This window comes from Pseudorasbora parva, chromosome 7 (assembly GCF_024679245.1).
Source record: "Pseudorasbora parva isolate DD20220531a chromosome 7, ASM2467924v1, whole genome shotgun sequence".
In the NCBI taxonomy this organism is placed as follows: domain Eukaryota; kingdom Metazoa; phylum Chordata; class Actinopteri; order Cypriniformes; family Gobionidae; genus Pseudorasbora; species Pseudorasbora parva.
Window position 1 is genome coordinate 29,696,151 of NC_090178.1, and position 15,543 is coordinate 29,711,693.

At 38.4% G+C, this 15,543-nt stretch overlaps 1 protein-coding gene across 10 annotated transcripts in view; it reads left to right on the top strand.

The window, feature by feature from the left end:
• The window catches only part of col14a1a (collagen, type XIV, alpha 1a), a 177,623-nt gene that overhangs the window by 150,695 nt on the left and 11,385 nt on the right, over nucleotides 1–15,543 (top strand). For 7 of the 10 annotated variants that reach the window (XM_067449025.1, XM_067449017.1, XM_067449019.1 and 4 more), the window contains exons 38-44: nucleotides 195–239; nucleotides 356–451; nucleotides 529–582; nucleotides 4,502–4,555; nucleotides 9,983–10,036; nucleotides 11,404–11,475; nucleotides 13,453–13,488. In XM_067449025.1, the coding sequence (XP_067305126.1) occupies nucleotides 195–239; nucleotides 356–451; nucleotides 529–582; nucleotides 4,502–4,555; nucleotides 9,983–10,036; nucleotides 11,404–11,475; nucleotides 13,453–13,488 (411 nt within the window). The remainder of the gene's footprint in view (nucleotides 1–194; nucleotides 240–355; nucleotides 452–528; nucleotides 583–4,501; nucleotides 4,556–9,982; nucleotides 10,037–11,403; nucleotides 11,476–13,452; nucleotides 13,489–15,543) is intronic. The other 3 variants (XM_067449022.1, XM_067449023.1, XM_067449026.1) reach the window with 1 other exon arrangement.

Sequence of the window (15,543 nt, forward strand, 5' to 3'; positions counted from 1 at the left end):
ATGTGTGTGTGCATGCACAGAATGCATTATGCTCTAGTTCAAATAAAGCCATGCTGGGGCAGACATAATTTCATTTCACGCTCCAAAGTTTAATGCAAACTTGGTCTAAATGACCATCGCTAAGAAGTTTGTCACAAGCTAGACTGTGACGAGTGTCTTTTGCTTCCTTGATTATTGCATCCCTGATGGAGAAGGAGACTGCAGGGCATTCACACTTTGTTTCAGCAGCCCGGCTGGTGGTAGGCCTGAAACGTTACGTAATTATATTGAGGAAAATAAACCCGGCAATGAAACCATGTTGATTTTATAATGAAGTTATGTTTGTTAGGTTTAATGTCCAACTTTTATGTTCAAGGGGCCTCAAGGGCCACCTGGCGAGATGGGACCTTCAGGACCACAGGGGCCACCGGGTCCTCAGGGGCCAAATGGACTGTCCATTCAGGGTGCGCCGGTAAGTTTCCTTAATTTCTTCTGACTACATGGATTGTTATACAGAGTTTGTTTCATTCTTTGTATTAATCTTTTCAGGGAGCTTCAGGAGAGAAAGGAGAGAAGGGTGAAATAGGTCTGCCAGGTCCTCAGGTACGGAATAAATATATTGCCCGCCTGTCTCATCAGCACTCACGACAGCTTTATAACACCCACACGTTCTCTCATTAGCTAACCCCATCCCTTCCGTTAGAGAGTTATAATTATAGCGTCTGCGCGTGTGTAGCTCATGACTGATAAGTCGTGCATGTGTGTGCCTGTATGTGCAGCTTATCTTGAATTTAAGAAAATTGGCTTGCAAAAAAGAGAACATACAAATATAGATGATGTCCTTCCGTTGGCTGCCTAATATAATCAACAAGTGCCTTTATGAATTACTTAACTCTCCTGAACTTAGCTTGGAAACTTGCTTGTCAGAGCAGGAAGTCTGCTAGTGTTGGGATACGCCAAATACGTCAAATAATGAGAAATATTTAAGGAGGGCAGAAGAAAATATATGACTTATTAGAAATTACTTTTTGCAATTCTCCTCTTCAGAATATAAAAAAGCACTGTGTAGCACTAACCAAGTTAACTTGTTAATAAATTGAATCTCTGCCAAATGATACATTATGATTAGCTTAAAGGTCCCCTGGCATGAAATCACACCAAACAAATCTGTTATTTAAATTATTACTGAGAACGATCAAAGAACACTCTCTTTATAATGTCTGAAACTGTCGTGAGTGTATCTGCACACTTGTCCAAACTGCCGTTATAATGAAGGCTGCTGTCATGCTCAACAACAGGAGCTCTTACTGTATTCATATTGATGTCGTGTTTGCTGTTAGTTGCGGTCAAAACATTTTGTGAGAGAAATTGTGTTGCAATGACGAGATCACTGCATTCACACGACCAACCAAAATCCTATTAAGCCTGTGTACTCAATACTCAAATGAGGAAGAATACAGGGTCGGAGTGACTGGGACTCGTTTTTATATAAAACTCTCAGATACAAGCAAAATAAAGTCGGTAGAATATAACTTTCTCAGCAATCTTTATCGTCTCTCTGGTCCACGAGTGCTCTCTGGCTGGCAGCGCTTGCACGGAGACCTTGCTAAATTACGTCCCCACCGCCACATAGGGTAATCTAATACTAATTTCAAATGCAAACATGTCAGCCAATCACAAACAGTGGGCGTTTTTACTGAAGTCTCAGCAGACACACCCCTTGAAACAGAGCATTCAAGCCAGAGGGCTAATGTCAGGAAAGAAAAATGCCTTTTATTTCTAAAGTATGACATTTTATTATCTAAAAATCGTACTAACAATATAAGTACACCTCAGAAATAATAACACAAATCCACGCCATGGGACCTTTAATTATGTGGTGTTTTGAAAATAATTGTCAGTACAAAAATAAAATAACAAATATTATAAAATTAAAAATCAAATAGTAATTTTCAGAAATAGGTATTTTTTGCTCCCCTTGTATTCTTATTGAGGTCCGAATATGAGGTATGAATATTGAGGGGGTAACTGGTAAATATAGTAACTACTAGTACATACAGGTGAAAAGACATGTGAGAGGAGGCAGTGCTTGCCTGATAACCCTGTTGATCTCACAATGCACAGAACCTGAATGGGTGAACCTGATGAAAGTGGATCAACAAATACAGTAAATAATAAGTACACGACTCACCAACTAGGACATCGCCAACACTTTTATTCACATTGAAATTAACATGAAATGATAATCTTGACACTTCAAAAATTCAGCTTGGTTAAATTTAAAGGTGTATCCCCACATCCCCTGCACCTTCATGAATTTTTAAAAATATTTAATTTAAATACTTTTTTGTTCAATAAAAATATTATAGTATTGGTTTCTTGTTGATTTTCTCAAATATAAGGTAATATGTTGTTCCATTGGCTTCAACTGGGAAACATTTGAGCAAGCATCAAATGGGACTTGAAGAGTTTTCATTTATAATTTACACTACTGTTCAAAAGTTTAGCCTCCATGAAATTGATCAAATATACAGTAAAGACATTTTTAATGTTACAAAAGATTGATGTTTTAAATAAATTGTTCAGTTAAACATGCATACTTACAGTGTACTTACCTAAAAAAGTACTAGGTTATAAGGTAAATACATGGGTTAAGGTTAGGTTTAGGGTTTAGGGTCAGGGTTGGTATAGTTATTACCCAGTTATTGTATGTACATGGGAACCAGTTGTATTTTGTAATCAAATACATTTAGAATGCAGCCTTGGTGGATATAAGAGATTTCTTTTAAAAACATTATAAACTTCCACTGTCCAACATTTAAACAGCTATTGTACATTGGATAAGTTAGTGCACATTGGTGTGGGGTGTCCGAAAAATACAATACAAACATTACTTGTACTTGTAAAACATAACTATTACCCATGCACATCCCTAAACCAAACCCAGATAAACCCTACTCATTCCAATCCACAACATGCCACTGCCTAACCATATTTAAGTGTTTAATATTGTCATTTGACAATCTTATTTTAGAGAGAACCGAATAACTAAAAAGACGGGCAGGATGGAATTCATTCTTTTGCTTCAAGCAGATCTCAAGACTTTTATGCTTCCAAAGCCTTCTTTCAGAGTGCCGGTGTTTAGTTTTCTGCTGAAAGTGTCACCAAAAGGCTTCTACAACATTCACAGTGACAGTTCCATTTGTTGAGGAATGACTGTTTGATGTGAAGCCAATGACAACCACTCAAGAAAAATCCCCTGGAGTTCTCTGGGGTGATGAAAAGAACATCCTGGCTTTTCCAGTGGTCAAAGTACAAATACACACACATACGGTCCTCAGCCTTCCAGTATAGACGTCTTGGCTTGAGATGGATATCCTACTTTAAGGAGAGGGGCCATCCGCACCCAGGCTTCCATTAGCACCAGGCATTGAGTTCTTTCAGAGTTATGTTGGCAGTAAGGAGGAAGTGGTATTTGCCGTATTGCAGCAGAGACTCAGTTCTCACTCAGGTCTAATCTATCCTGTCAGCCTGTGAATTATATTTATTGTCTGCTGGTTGCCAGTCCTCCATATCATGTGCCGCATCTCCTCCTCAGTCTGTCTCTACCGCTGGAAGTGAGATCCCAGTATATAATACTATGAAGGGTGCCCTCACACACAGTTTCAGAATTACGAGTCCACTCGTGAAGGAAAGAAGCCCATTTGGTGTGTGGTGCCGATACATGGGGTGATGTGAAGTTGAACCTCTTGATTTGTAACATTGTAGCTGAAGCAATGAAATATTGCATTATTATGAAGAAGAAGAGTCTGTTTAATCTAAAACAATGTATTTTTACTTGTCCACCCAGAGATGTACAGGCAGTTTGAGTTCATACTCTATTGAAGCTGAGCGGCTGGGGATTATGGGATTGTTAAAAGTGATGCAAGTGAAGTAGAGAAAAGCTCAACTGAGAGATTGAAAATGCTAACGTCTGAGGTATACATTTCAGACTGTGTCATAATTCGGATGTGGGTTTTTTTTTTTTTTGTGGATTTACACTCATGTCTTTCCAAACCTGTATGACTTTATTTGATCTGTGGAACATAAAAGAAGCTTTCATCATGTTTCATTCCTTCATGTTTTTGTCCATACAGTGAAAGTCAATAGGGTCCAAAACAATGCTGAAGCTCATTGATTTTCATTCTATGGACAGACAATTGTTAAAATACCACAGTCTTTAGGTTACCAACCAGATATTCAGGGACTACGCTACAGTTTATGTTCTTTTTATCTTTGATATCATAGCAGAGCAGCTCTTCAAATCACAATGACTGTCCTCGCTTTCGATTACCTCCTTAACGCTGAGATTGAGCACTTAGATAATGTCAATACCGTAGCTGGTGAAAATGGAAAACATTCTGTGTATGGCTATGGTCACTTGAAACAACAGGGCCGAACATTTATTACTCAGCAAAGGGCAAACATTTTGTGAACATTGATGTCTGTCATTGATTAATATGTAATGTTTATTTATTTTTAGGGTGTACCAGGTGCCAGCGGAGGACCAGGCCGAGATGGACCTCCAGGACAAAGAGTAAGCAACTTTTGTAACTCAATTCAAACTATACTGTATGATGTATATATAAAAAAAACAATTACCAATGATGTGTGTGATATTCCAGCCTGGTCTCATTGCTAATACATTTTCTCTGTACACCTGGTACAGCGTGACACTTGAGTTTTGGAGCACAAGTCCGAGTCCCGTGAGTCATGATAAAAGAGCTCAAAGACTCGTGGAAGCTAACTAAAATGGCATAGTTGCATCAGCAATTGCATTTTTATGTCACGTTTGCTTTGGTTAACACTATTGGGTATGTTTAGGGTTCAGTGGTGCGCTATTTGTACAATGGGATTTAAAAAACCTTTTAGCACCACTCACTGGACACATCAATTCATAACTGCCGCAATATGTACAACAGCCAACGTAAGAAAAAAATATTTTGTCACGTTCATCTGTTTTGAAATAAACCTTACATACTTTTAGCACCACATTTTGGACATTTCACTTTTGGTACTTCAAACTATAAATGTTTAGCCTAGAAATCTAGACGCACCCTAGCGGCAGCAAATCTAATCTGCCGCGAGTGTCGTTTAGCAACTCTCAATACACTTCTGAGCTGTAAACGCCAAACTCTGGTCAGGCCAATCACATCGTGTATAGAGTCGGTGGGCAGGGTGTAACATAATGACGGCAGAGTTGCGTTTGCGTGCTACTAGTAAACACAGAAGCTGGCGAACGGTGGTCTTTCGAATCAGCTTTGACCGTGACTCTGGAAGACTTGAAGTTAAGCTTTTCTCTGAGAAAAGAACAAAGAACGGCACTGAAGTCATTCTTAAAAAGGCATGATGTGTTCGGCGTTTTGCTGACCGGGTACAGCGGATGTTTAATATATCGACGAGCCACTTCACGTTGCTCTGGTTGGTTGTAGCGCTATCCTATCGCGTGCAGAGGGAGTTTGAAAGACAACCGTTTATCCCGCCCCTCGGATTGAGCCCTGTCAATGGTGAGTTTCCAGACCAAACATCTTGATGTGGGTCTGGCTTGTCAGGCTAATAAATGTTCCCTTACAAGGAAAATTACTACGGAATTTCCATACTGGTCAGGGGGCATGATTTGTTAAATTGTGTTATTAATTTTGCCTCAATGCATTCATTTTTAGCATGATTAAAGAGGACATATTAAGAAAACAAAATCACATTTATAAGGTATTTGAACACAGATCTGTGTCCACAAATTATTTTACACATGACTGCTTCACCAACGAGGGTCAATACCAACACTTTGTGCTCTAACTTCATATCCAGAACAAGTAAGAATGGCGCTTCATATTTTGTGAATGTTTGCACATTTCCTTACTGAATTGTTTTATAGAACGCTGTATGGCTAATATGGCTAATATGGCTAAAGTTAGAGCTGTGTCATTAGTTATATCCTAACGGGGGTGGGGAGCAGCAGCTTATTTAAAGGGACACACAAAAACTGCACGTTTTTGCTCACACCCAAATAGGGGCAAATTTGACAAGCTATGATCTGGGGTGGGTATTTTGAGCTGAAACTTCACAGACACATTTTGGAGACATCTTATGAAAAGGGGCATAAAATGTCCCCTTTAACACTTTAATGCACAATTAATGCAAATGTTAACTTTGACTGCCTAAGTTATATTAAGTAAACACTTTTCAGTCCTGCCGTGTAAGAATGATTCCACAGAATCTCATCAAATAAAGCTTATGTGTTCTTCTGTGTCTGAACAGATCTGATTACGCTGAAGGATTCATCGACTCACAGATTCAATTTAAAGGACTGCTAGTCAATAACACCACAACCTGAACTAATCAGATCTGCCCCGCTAGACTGTCATAATAAATGCCGAACGTGTTTGTTTTCGTTATTGATTTTGTACCTCGCCTCCAAACCAAATTAAGCAACTTGTGAACAAAGCCTTATTTGACATTACAGAGTCACACCTGTGAGTCATAGATTCTTGAGGCGATTTTTGGTATGAGCTCACATGTAATGTATATAATATAACTGCATCCTCTTAGTCTGGGTGTTTTGTGCTGCATGTGTCGTCACAGATAAAGAGGTGCTTAAACTTTAATATTGCCATTTCTAGATGGAACAGTAGTCTATACAGATTAAATGCCACTGGAGATTGAACAAAAGGAACACTAGACTCATTTTGTGAACTGTAATGAAAAATATGCATGAGGCGGTTATTCGATTACCATTCCCAAGCTGTGTAGTGTAATTAAATGTTAATGTCTTGGTGAGAGAGCAAGTTCGCCATCTCTGTTTAGTAATGAGCAGCCTGAGTAAAAAATGTTTGAATAAATCTGTCAGTTTGCATCAGAAAAGAAAAACAAGCAGCGCAAATGGAGGTGTTCAGACCACACTGCTGCTTACTGAGCTGATTTAAAGCAGGTTGAGGGATAAATCTGCTGTGGTTTCATACACAGTAACTCACAATGACAGTTTAACAAAGAAAACAGATGTCTGGCTTTGAACTTATGATAATCTCTAAAAAGAACATTTGTAAAGAATATTATTATTTTTCCAAGGTTAACTAAGTGTTGTCTTATGTGTAAGTAGCACAAAAGTGCTGAAGAAGTTATTTGATACTTTTGGGATTTTCACCTACAAATAGACTTCATGGAGACACTAGAACAACTGAATTGCATGGTTAAAAGAGACATTTCTAGATTGACATTAGGTTCAAAGTGCAATTGTGCACGTGTGTTCTGGCTAAGGCAAGGTGTAACCGGTGGATCGAGACACCGAGCATGACACCAGTTATAGACACTTGATTCTGCTTTGTGCAGCTGTGTTGAGCTTTTGGACACTTAGATTTGGGGCACTAGTTTCGCTGGATCTTTCCTGATACAAAGACCAAACAAGCAGCCTCTTAGAGTGAATTGCCCTTAAAGGCTTAGTTCACTTTAAAATGAAGATTTCCTGATCATTTACTTACTTCCATCTCATCCAAGATGTCTTTTTATTTTCAGTTGAAAAGAAATTACGTTTTTAAGGAAAACATTCCAGGCTTTGAAGGTCCAAATCAATGCGGTTTAAAAGGGCTTCAAAAGGGATTCAGAGGCTCTGCACGATCCCAGCTGAGGAATAGGGTCTTATCTAGCGAAACCATCGGTCATTTTCAAGAAAAAGATTAACATTTATATACTTTTAAACCTAAGTTGCTCATTTTGCGCTGCTCTGCGATGTACCACGGATTGTGTGACCTTTCCGACGTGATTGCACAATCCATGGTGTCACAAGCAGCACAAGATTAACAATTAGATTAAAAGGTATATATATATATATATATACCTTTTAATCTAATTGTTATTTTTTTTAATTTTTAAATTTTTTTTTATTTTTTTTTATTTTTTTTGAAAATGGTCAATGGTTTTGCTAGATGAGATATTCCTCATGGATCATGCAGAGCCCTTTGAAGCCCTTCAAAACTGTATTGATTTGGACCGTCAACATTTTGGTTGTCATTGAAGTCCATTATATGGAGAAAAATCCTGAAATGTTTTTCTCAAAATAATAATAATAATAATTTCTTTTCCAATGAAGAAAGAAAGACATGATCATCCTGGATGGCATAAGGGTGAGCAAATTTTCATTTTGAAGTGAACTAATCTTTTAATGTTATCTCTCCCATGAGGTTACAAAAGGGCCAGAAAAAGAGGATCATTTTGCTGGCAATAAAAAATGAAGCAATATTGGATATAAATGCAGAAAAAGTGTTTGAGTTGATGCGTTTGATTAATTTCTGGTAATCTATTTAAGGTTTATTGTTATATTGGAGAATATAAATGGAAATGATTAAATCTTTCTTGTGTTCATTTGGTGAAAAACTTTACAATTTTTACTGTTCAAAAGTTTGAACTCTCTTGAGGGAGGTTCTTATCCACCTCGACACAGAAAGAGAGAGACAGAGAGAGAGAGATAGAGAGAGAAACTTCTATGACCTCAAGCGCTCATATGGGACTGCAATGTTGCGTGCACCAAAACTGTTCAGAGGCTTTACACTCTTGAAGTGTGGTACTCCAAAAGTATGCTACACTTGAGCCGTTTTAAATGTTACATTGTTTTCCCTTCCCTCCACTAGACTGTTTCCCAAAAGAGCTTAAATATTTAGGGCAATGAAGCATGTTGAGTGGAAGAACACTTAGACTCAGTTGGATCACTGGCTAAAAAAGAGCAGCCAGAACCATATTATATAATTTGTGCAGACAGATCTGACAGTAATGTTGTTGATGAGTCTCTATCCCCTACTGAGGTCCTTTCGGTGTATCCCAGCATTCTACAACAAAACAGTAGTCTAGTGGATATTAAAGAGGAGTTTGTTCTACTCCTTCATTTCCACCTGTTCTGTTGTTACTTTGCTGTTAGCGTTGTAGATCTGGTCTTTTCTACTGGAATCGCTGGCCGTTGAACCGTTCCAAAAGTTAATAAAGGTTAATGCCATGAATATACAGAGGTCAGCCAGAGTTGAACACATGCTGTTCATTTAGTGAGTCACTGATTGATTCAGTAAGTTGTGTTAGGCTGATTCAAACTGTGAGTTTGAGTGTCATTTGCTTGTGGATTAAAACATGTGGTGTGTTACCACAAAACAACTAAATAAAAAAACAACAACAACATTTAGCCACAATTAAAACTGTGTCATCCATTATAATCAGGGAACATGTATGGAAGCCCGTTTCCACCACTAAATAAAAAAAAAAAGAGTAATTGCGACTTTTTATCTCAGATTTGTGACTTTATATCACACAATTGCGATTTTATCGCAATTCACATAACTAAACTTTTACCATGGTAAATGCACAATACCCCGCTACCACATGGTGTACCAGTTACTTTAGTAATTTCATGACTTCATGACTCATTGACAGTGTTACTATGATGTTGCATGCTCTGTATTTTCTATATATAGTGAAGTGATTGATAGCATGTGTCAGCACATTTGCACTCGCAATTGAAGAGTAAACGACGTGAGCACAGTATAACGTCTGACAGGACAGGAAAGGTTTTTTTTCTGAGGAGGGACATATAAGTTATGAAAATATTGTTAGAATAATGACACTGACATATAGCCTGACAACATCTCATCTAACAGCAGATACTGAATTATTCACTTAATCCTTTCTTTACCTAAACTACATTTGACAGAAGAGTCAGCAGCTTTCATGCACGTCTTTCAAAATATATAAGTATAGCACCAGAAAAAACAATTAAGAGTTACATTTGTTGTTGTTGACTACAAACTCTGTGACCCACTTAAATCAGTTAAGAAACACTGCCATAATGTGTTCCTTCCTTTAGAAGGAAATCTTCCCTTGATTTACTGTTCATAATCTGTCCTAAAAAAAAATTTGTATTTATATTGATGTTCTACAGATTTGTATTTTAGACAAAGCATAGTGATCATCATAAAATTCTTTCTTTTAGGGTCTGCCGGGTAAAGATGGACCCCAGGGACGACAGGGCCCTCCAGGACCAATGGTATGTAATAGGGGTGTGCATTGGCACTGCCTTCCCGATTCGATTCGATTACGATTCACCAGGTAACGATTCGATTCAATTCGATTCTACGATGCATTGTGATGCATCAAAATTCTACTGCACACAAAGCAAATTTTTCATCAGTCATGAGGCAATACAAGCAGATATTAAACAACAGATTGTATTGGCTGCTATGTGTCTCCTGTATCTTTTACATAAAAGTTATTAAATAAAATAAAATGTAATTAAATAAAATTAAATAAAATGCAATTAACTCTTAAATGCATGACTGTTTCACCAAACATTCTTACATATTCAGGTCGTTAGCGACCCAGATCTATATTTAACATGGATAGAGCTCTACCTGTCGTGATAATATATAAAACTCCTGATTTTAGAGTAACAGCTACAGAAGAATAAAATAAAACCTATTTCGTTACCTTTTGGAGCTTGGAAGGGTTCAGTTTGAGCAGATGTTTAATACCATCATCAAATGACCTCGTCAGAGCTCGTTTACCAGTATATTCAGCATCTGCCTCATATTCGCGATCTCCAGCATATTCTCAAAACTCATTTTCAATGTCTTCAAAATCAATATTTTGATCACTGACAGCTTCTTGACCACATCCATCATCAAGAGACAGTGACACTAATATTTGATTGTGTTTAGTACTTGCTCTCTGAAGTAAATCACTGAGTCATTTCAAGTTTTGCAGATTATAATTATTGTTTCGTTTTCTGTCAGAGGTAACTATGAGTGAAACGTCACTTCATCATTGGGTATCAGACATTGCCACCTTGTGGAATAAAGGTGAATTGCGCCGTATTTCGTCATTATAGATTAATTTATTATTGTGCAAAAAATATATACGTACAATCCTACATACCTCGGGTCGTTAGCGCGTTAGCGCGTTTTTAATAACCCGTCTATCGCGGTCATCTCCCTCTGCCTCAGCCATCTTCCTTGTTGTTGTTGTTATTCTCCCGGAACCGGAAGTATTTGAAACTTCACAACTTTATCGTCCACCAGAAAATAAACAGTGACATAATCGATTATGGCACTTTGCCGCATCGATGCTGAATCGTTCATGCCCCGCATCGCGATGCATCGCCAAATCGATTATTGTTGACACCCCTAGTATGTAACATGATAAAATCACAAGATCAGGGATGCAAAATCAAATGCTGCAAAACCATAGCCCTGCAGAGTTTAGCTTCAACTCTAAATAAACGTACCTGATCCAAATAAACTAATCATGCTTATTTGAAAACTACAGATATGTATCTTCTCTCCAGGGACTGACTTTTGCACCCCTGCACTAGACTCTTCAAGTCTTTCTTTTTGTCCTCTCAATATCTAATTTTAGGGCAGCCCTGGTGCTCCTGGGGCTCCAGGATCAAGCGGACCACCTGGGCAAATTGGTGATATGGGGCAACCTGTGAGTATTCCATTATAGTCATGTTGAACAAACTGAACTCAGAATGTTGTATACTGCTGGTCATGCCTTCAGGTTTCTTCAGCTTACTGATATTATTGGGCTCAGTTCTATAAATGTTGTTGTGTGGAGTTTAGTAGAAGGAACACTGAATTCTGGCAGACTGTCAGAGAGTCATTATCTTAGTGTCAGATTCCAGAATTATTCTCCCTGGGGTACTAGACCACCCAAAGATGAAAAAAAGACCAGCATAGCTGGTGTCCAGCATTTTTGGTGTTGGTGTGCTGATGTTCTCATTAGGCTTCTAAACTAGCTTAACCAGAAAGACTACTTTTGGCAAGGCTCAACAATAAGGATGGCCAGCTGGTCCAGAGCCAGCACAAGACAGGCCACTTGACAGAACTTTCAGCATGTCTGAAGGCTTACATTCGGCCTTATATTTGTAACATCCATTGTTGTGCCTTCCAAAAAAATAACATTTTTCGATTTCTGTGCTTCTAGTAATAATGTCAGTCATTTTTTTTCATTGTATGCCATTATTTTACAGCTGTATTTTCCAGCTACTTCATGTTTTCTTTTTATATATCAAACAGCATTTTTTTGGTAAATGTCTATATTTTAATTATGGCAGCTATGGCAACTCTCAGAACAGTTTTAGCATTCTTTCGCAGTAAGTCAACTTACGAACTCCTGTCCGCTGGAAGCGAGTTATTTTAGTCTATAAAGTTTTAAATATGGATATCTTTCTTATACAAACATGCCACTTTGCTTCAGAAGGCCTTTATTACCCCTCCAGAGCTCTATGGAGCAGTTTTATGATGGATAGATGCACTTTTATGGACTTAAAAATGACCCAACTGCCATTATAAAGTTTGGAAGAGGCAGGACTTTTTTAATATAACTCAGATTTTATTCGTGTGAAAAAATAATGTCTTATATACCTAGAATGACTTATGGGTGAGTAAATCATAGGCTAATTTTCATTTTTGGGTGAACTATCCCTTTAAGGAGTCCTTTATTTGTCCCTAGAAATCATTTATGAATGCTGGAGTGGACAGCTCCACATTAGATACTGTATATCCTACAGACTACTAGTTTTGGCTGTGAAACACTTATTGAAAAATATACACAGAGTGAGAGTCAGAGAGAGAGATAGCTACAAACTGAAAAACCTCAGGTATTGTTGACTCAGAGCCTCAGACTGAAATGTTTATTTCTCATGTGTATGTTAGAAGCACATGAGGGATTCAGCGATCGGAATTAACATCAGTCTCTATTAGTTTCCTGCTGAGTGACACCTGTATTAATGTTGGAGCTCCATTACCTTGCGTTTGTTCTCATAGATTTGTAAAGTAGAACCATATGCTTCACAGCGGTCTTGAGGAACATCTGCAGAGCTCGATTGCTGCGTGGCCTCTCAACACTGATTTGAAACCTGTACATCTTTCTCTTTATAAGCCCTGGAAGAGAGATTGTCAGTAAGATGACAGGTTTATGATCCATTGTAACCCAGTTTATAGTAGTGCAGGGCTTTGTTAATTCTTCTACAATGGAGATATAGAGCCATAACCTCTTGCTCCGATGTGTGAAATGACATTCAGTGCTTTAAATAAACTATGATCATATTCTCACACATTCTGGCACAACAGCAACATAACCTCACGACGAGTGTCTATGCACCCCATGGCCTCCAGTGAGGATTACATCTCATTTTTACCCAGATGTTATGATATCAGAATTGTTTAGCAGCCACAGCGCTCTGGCCACAAACTCCCGTCTGTTTTCCAACACATTAGGTCAGAGATGCATTCATTTTATGCCTTTGGCCCTGTGATCAATTTGGTCCTCTCTCACGTTTAAATCTCCCTCTCCAAACAGTCATTAAGGCCTTTGTGTTTCTTGTGTCGTTTTCTTCTCCGATCGGTGACTCACCGGGAATTGAGAAATGTTTGTCTTCAATCTGGTTTTCTCTTTTCGCAGGGGCCTCCTGGTACCAAAGGCGAACGAGGAGAGAGAGTGAGTCTCTAATCTGCATCTTAACTGTCATGGGGTTTAGATTGGGGTGGTGGCACTCAGTGGCACACATAATGGTGGTTTATCAGCGGCAGGATTAAGCAGCTCGCTGACAGGCCTCTTGATAAAAATCACAGCTGCAGCGTTGAATTATAGCTCCTTTATTCACACTTTCTTTATATGCATGGGGTTTTTAATTCAGCCGCTGCGGGAGCATTAAGAGTGGTACTGGTACAGCTAAATTTGTCTATTAAGCTTCACAGTAAGACCCGGTCCAGAGCTTTCACAACAATATATTTGTGTTTTTATTCTGAATTCTTCACTGCTGTGGTACCGTCCACCACAGAAAGGGCTTGTGGAGAGTGTTAAATTGGGTGAATTAAACACCCACGTTGTACAGGCTATTAGCCTCCCTGTAAAGCAGCTAAAATGTATTTTTGTGTTCTTGGTTTTTGTCACAGCAGCTTGTGGTCTTAATCCAGGCTGAATGCCTGTTTTTAATGTGTTAATACTGATGCTAGTGGATTGAAAAAGGTATTTGCACAGAAGAGTATGGTCAAAAAAACAACTTTTATTTGAAAAAAATTGGTCACACTTTTAACACTATTAACTATCTATTAAATATGATATTTTCCTCCATAAACTCCCAATTACTGCTTATTGATAGTTAGTTAGGTCGTTGTTAAATGTAGGGATTGGGTAGGATTAGGGATGTAGAACAGTGGTTTTCAAACCCTGGGTCGCGACCCTCGGGTGGGTCGCGAGACTTAAAAAATGGGTCGCCAGGACAATTAAGAAAAATGGAGTAAGCTTACATTCAAAATTTAAAAATATATATTTTTTCATAAAATCATTCTATAGGCCTATATAAAAGTAATAAATACATGAAATATATATTGACTTAAATAATTAACAGATTAACAAACAAACAAAAAGGAAAATAAATGTGTGACAGTTGCTGCTGACTGGTTCATTATCGTGGCGCGACACTCCTCCAAACAAGTTCACGGAACGGAAACCCAGAAGACAGAAAGCAAATCGTGTTTTCTTTAGGCTATTTTATAGCTAAATGTAAGTAAACACTTTTGCTATTTTAAATAATGTCCTTCTCTTCTGTATGACTAGAACAGATTTTATTTGTTTCCTCTGCTCTTTTGCACTGGCCTGGATCACGCGCACAAAACATGCAAACTGTGATGGCATTGCAAACTTGACATCGCAGCCAGTTCATTATCAAAATAAAATAGCCAACCTAATATATAAAAAGTTACATAGCTCAGTTTAAATAGCCAGTAGTAGCCAACACTTCGTGCCATTCAGCGTGAGCACTGCTCCACTGATGTTTCCAAGTAGAGACCCGCTCGCAACATGCATGTTTTGTCCCGCTCCTGTCCGCATACAAGTATAAATAGTTTTTTCTTTTCTTTTTTCTGCGTGGTTTGGCGTGGCAGAATACGCGCAAAGTGCGCTCGTAATTCCAAAAAGCTGTCATCTCAGTCCAACGCGATCTCACAAAGCTCTGTTATCAATAAAAATGACTGCACAATTAATCTTTTTTTATAATGTCTAAACTTTCTTTGTTATAATCAGAGGATTTGTCAGCATACAGAATTCAGCACTGCACAAAAACTCTTTTGAGCGGTGAAGGGATTCTTCTCTTAAATGAATCTGTGTGGCCATTGCGTTCTAGAAATAAACATTTGTTGTATCGGCTTTGTTTAACCAATATATTGGTTACATTGCACAACGCAGCAAAAACGTGTTATATTCTGCCTCTACTTGTAATTTGTTTTTATTTTATTTTAGTTTTGTTCTCCCGAAATCCGCACACACACGAGTACCGCCCGCACTCAGCCATCAAAAGTCCCGCGCGCCGCACTCTATAGCCTATGCGTTGGGTTCCGCGAGTCCCGCGCCGCACTCTATATGCGTTGGGTTCCGCGAGTCCCGCGGGAGTGAAATTTCTCAAGCACATTTTCGCGCATGTGAAGTGGATGATTTTTTTCCATCAGTATTGGGGACGCGAGTTAAGTAGCCAAAGCCTATAATTAGTAATGG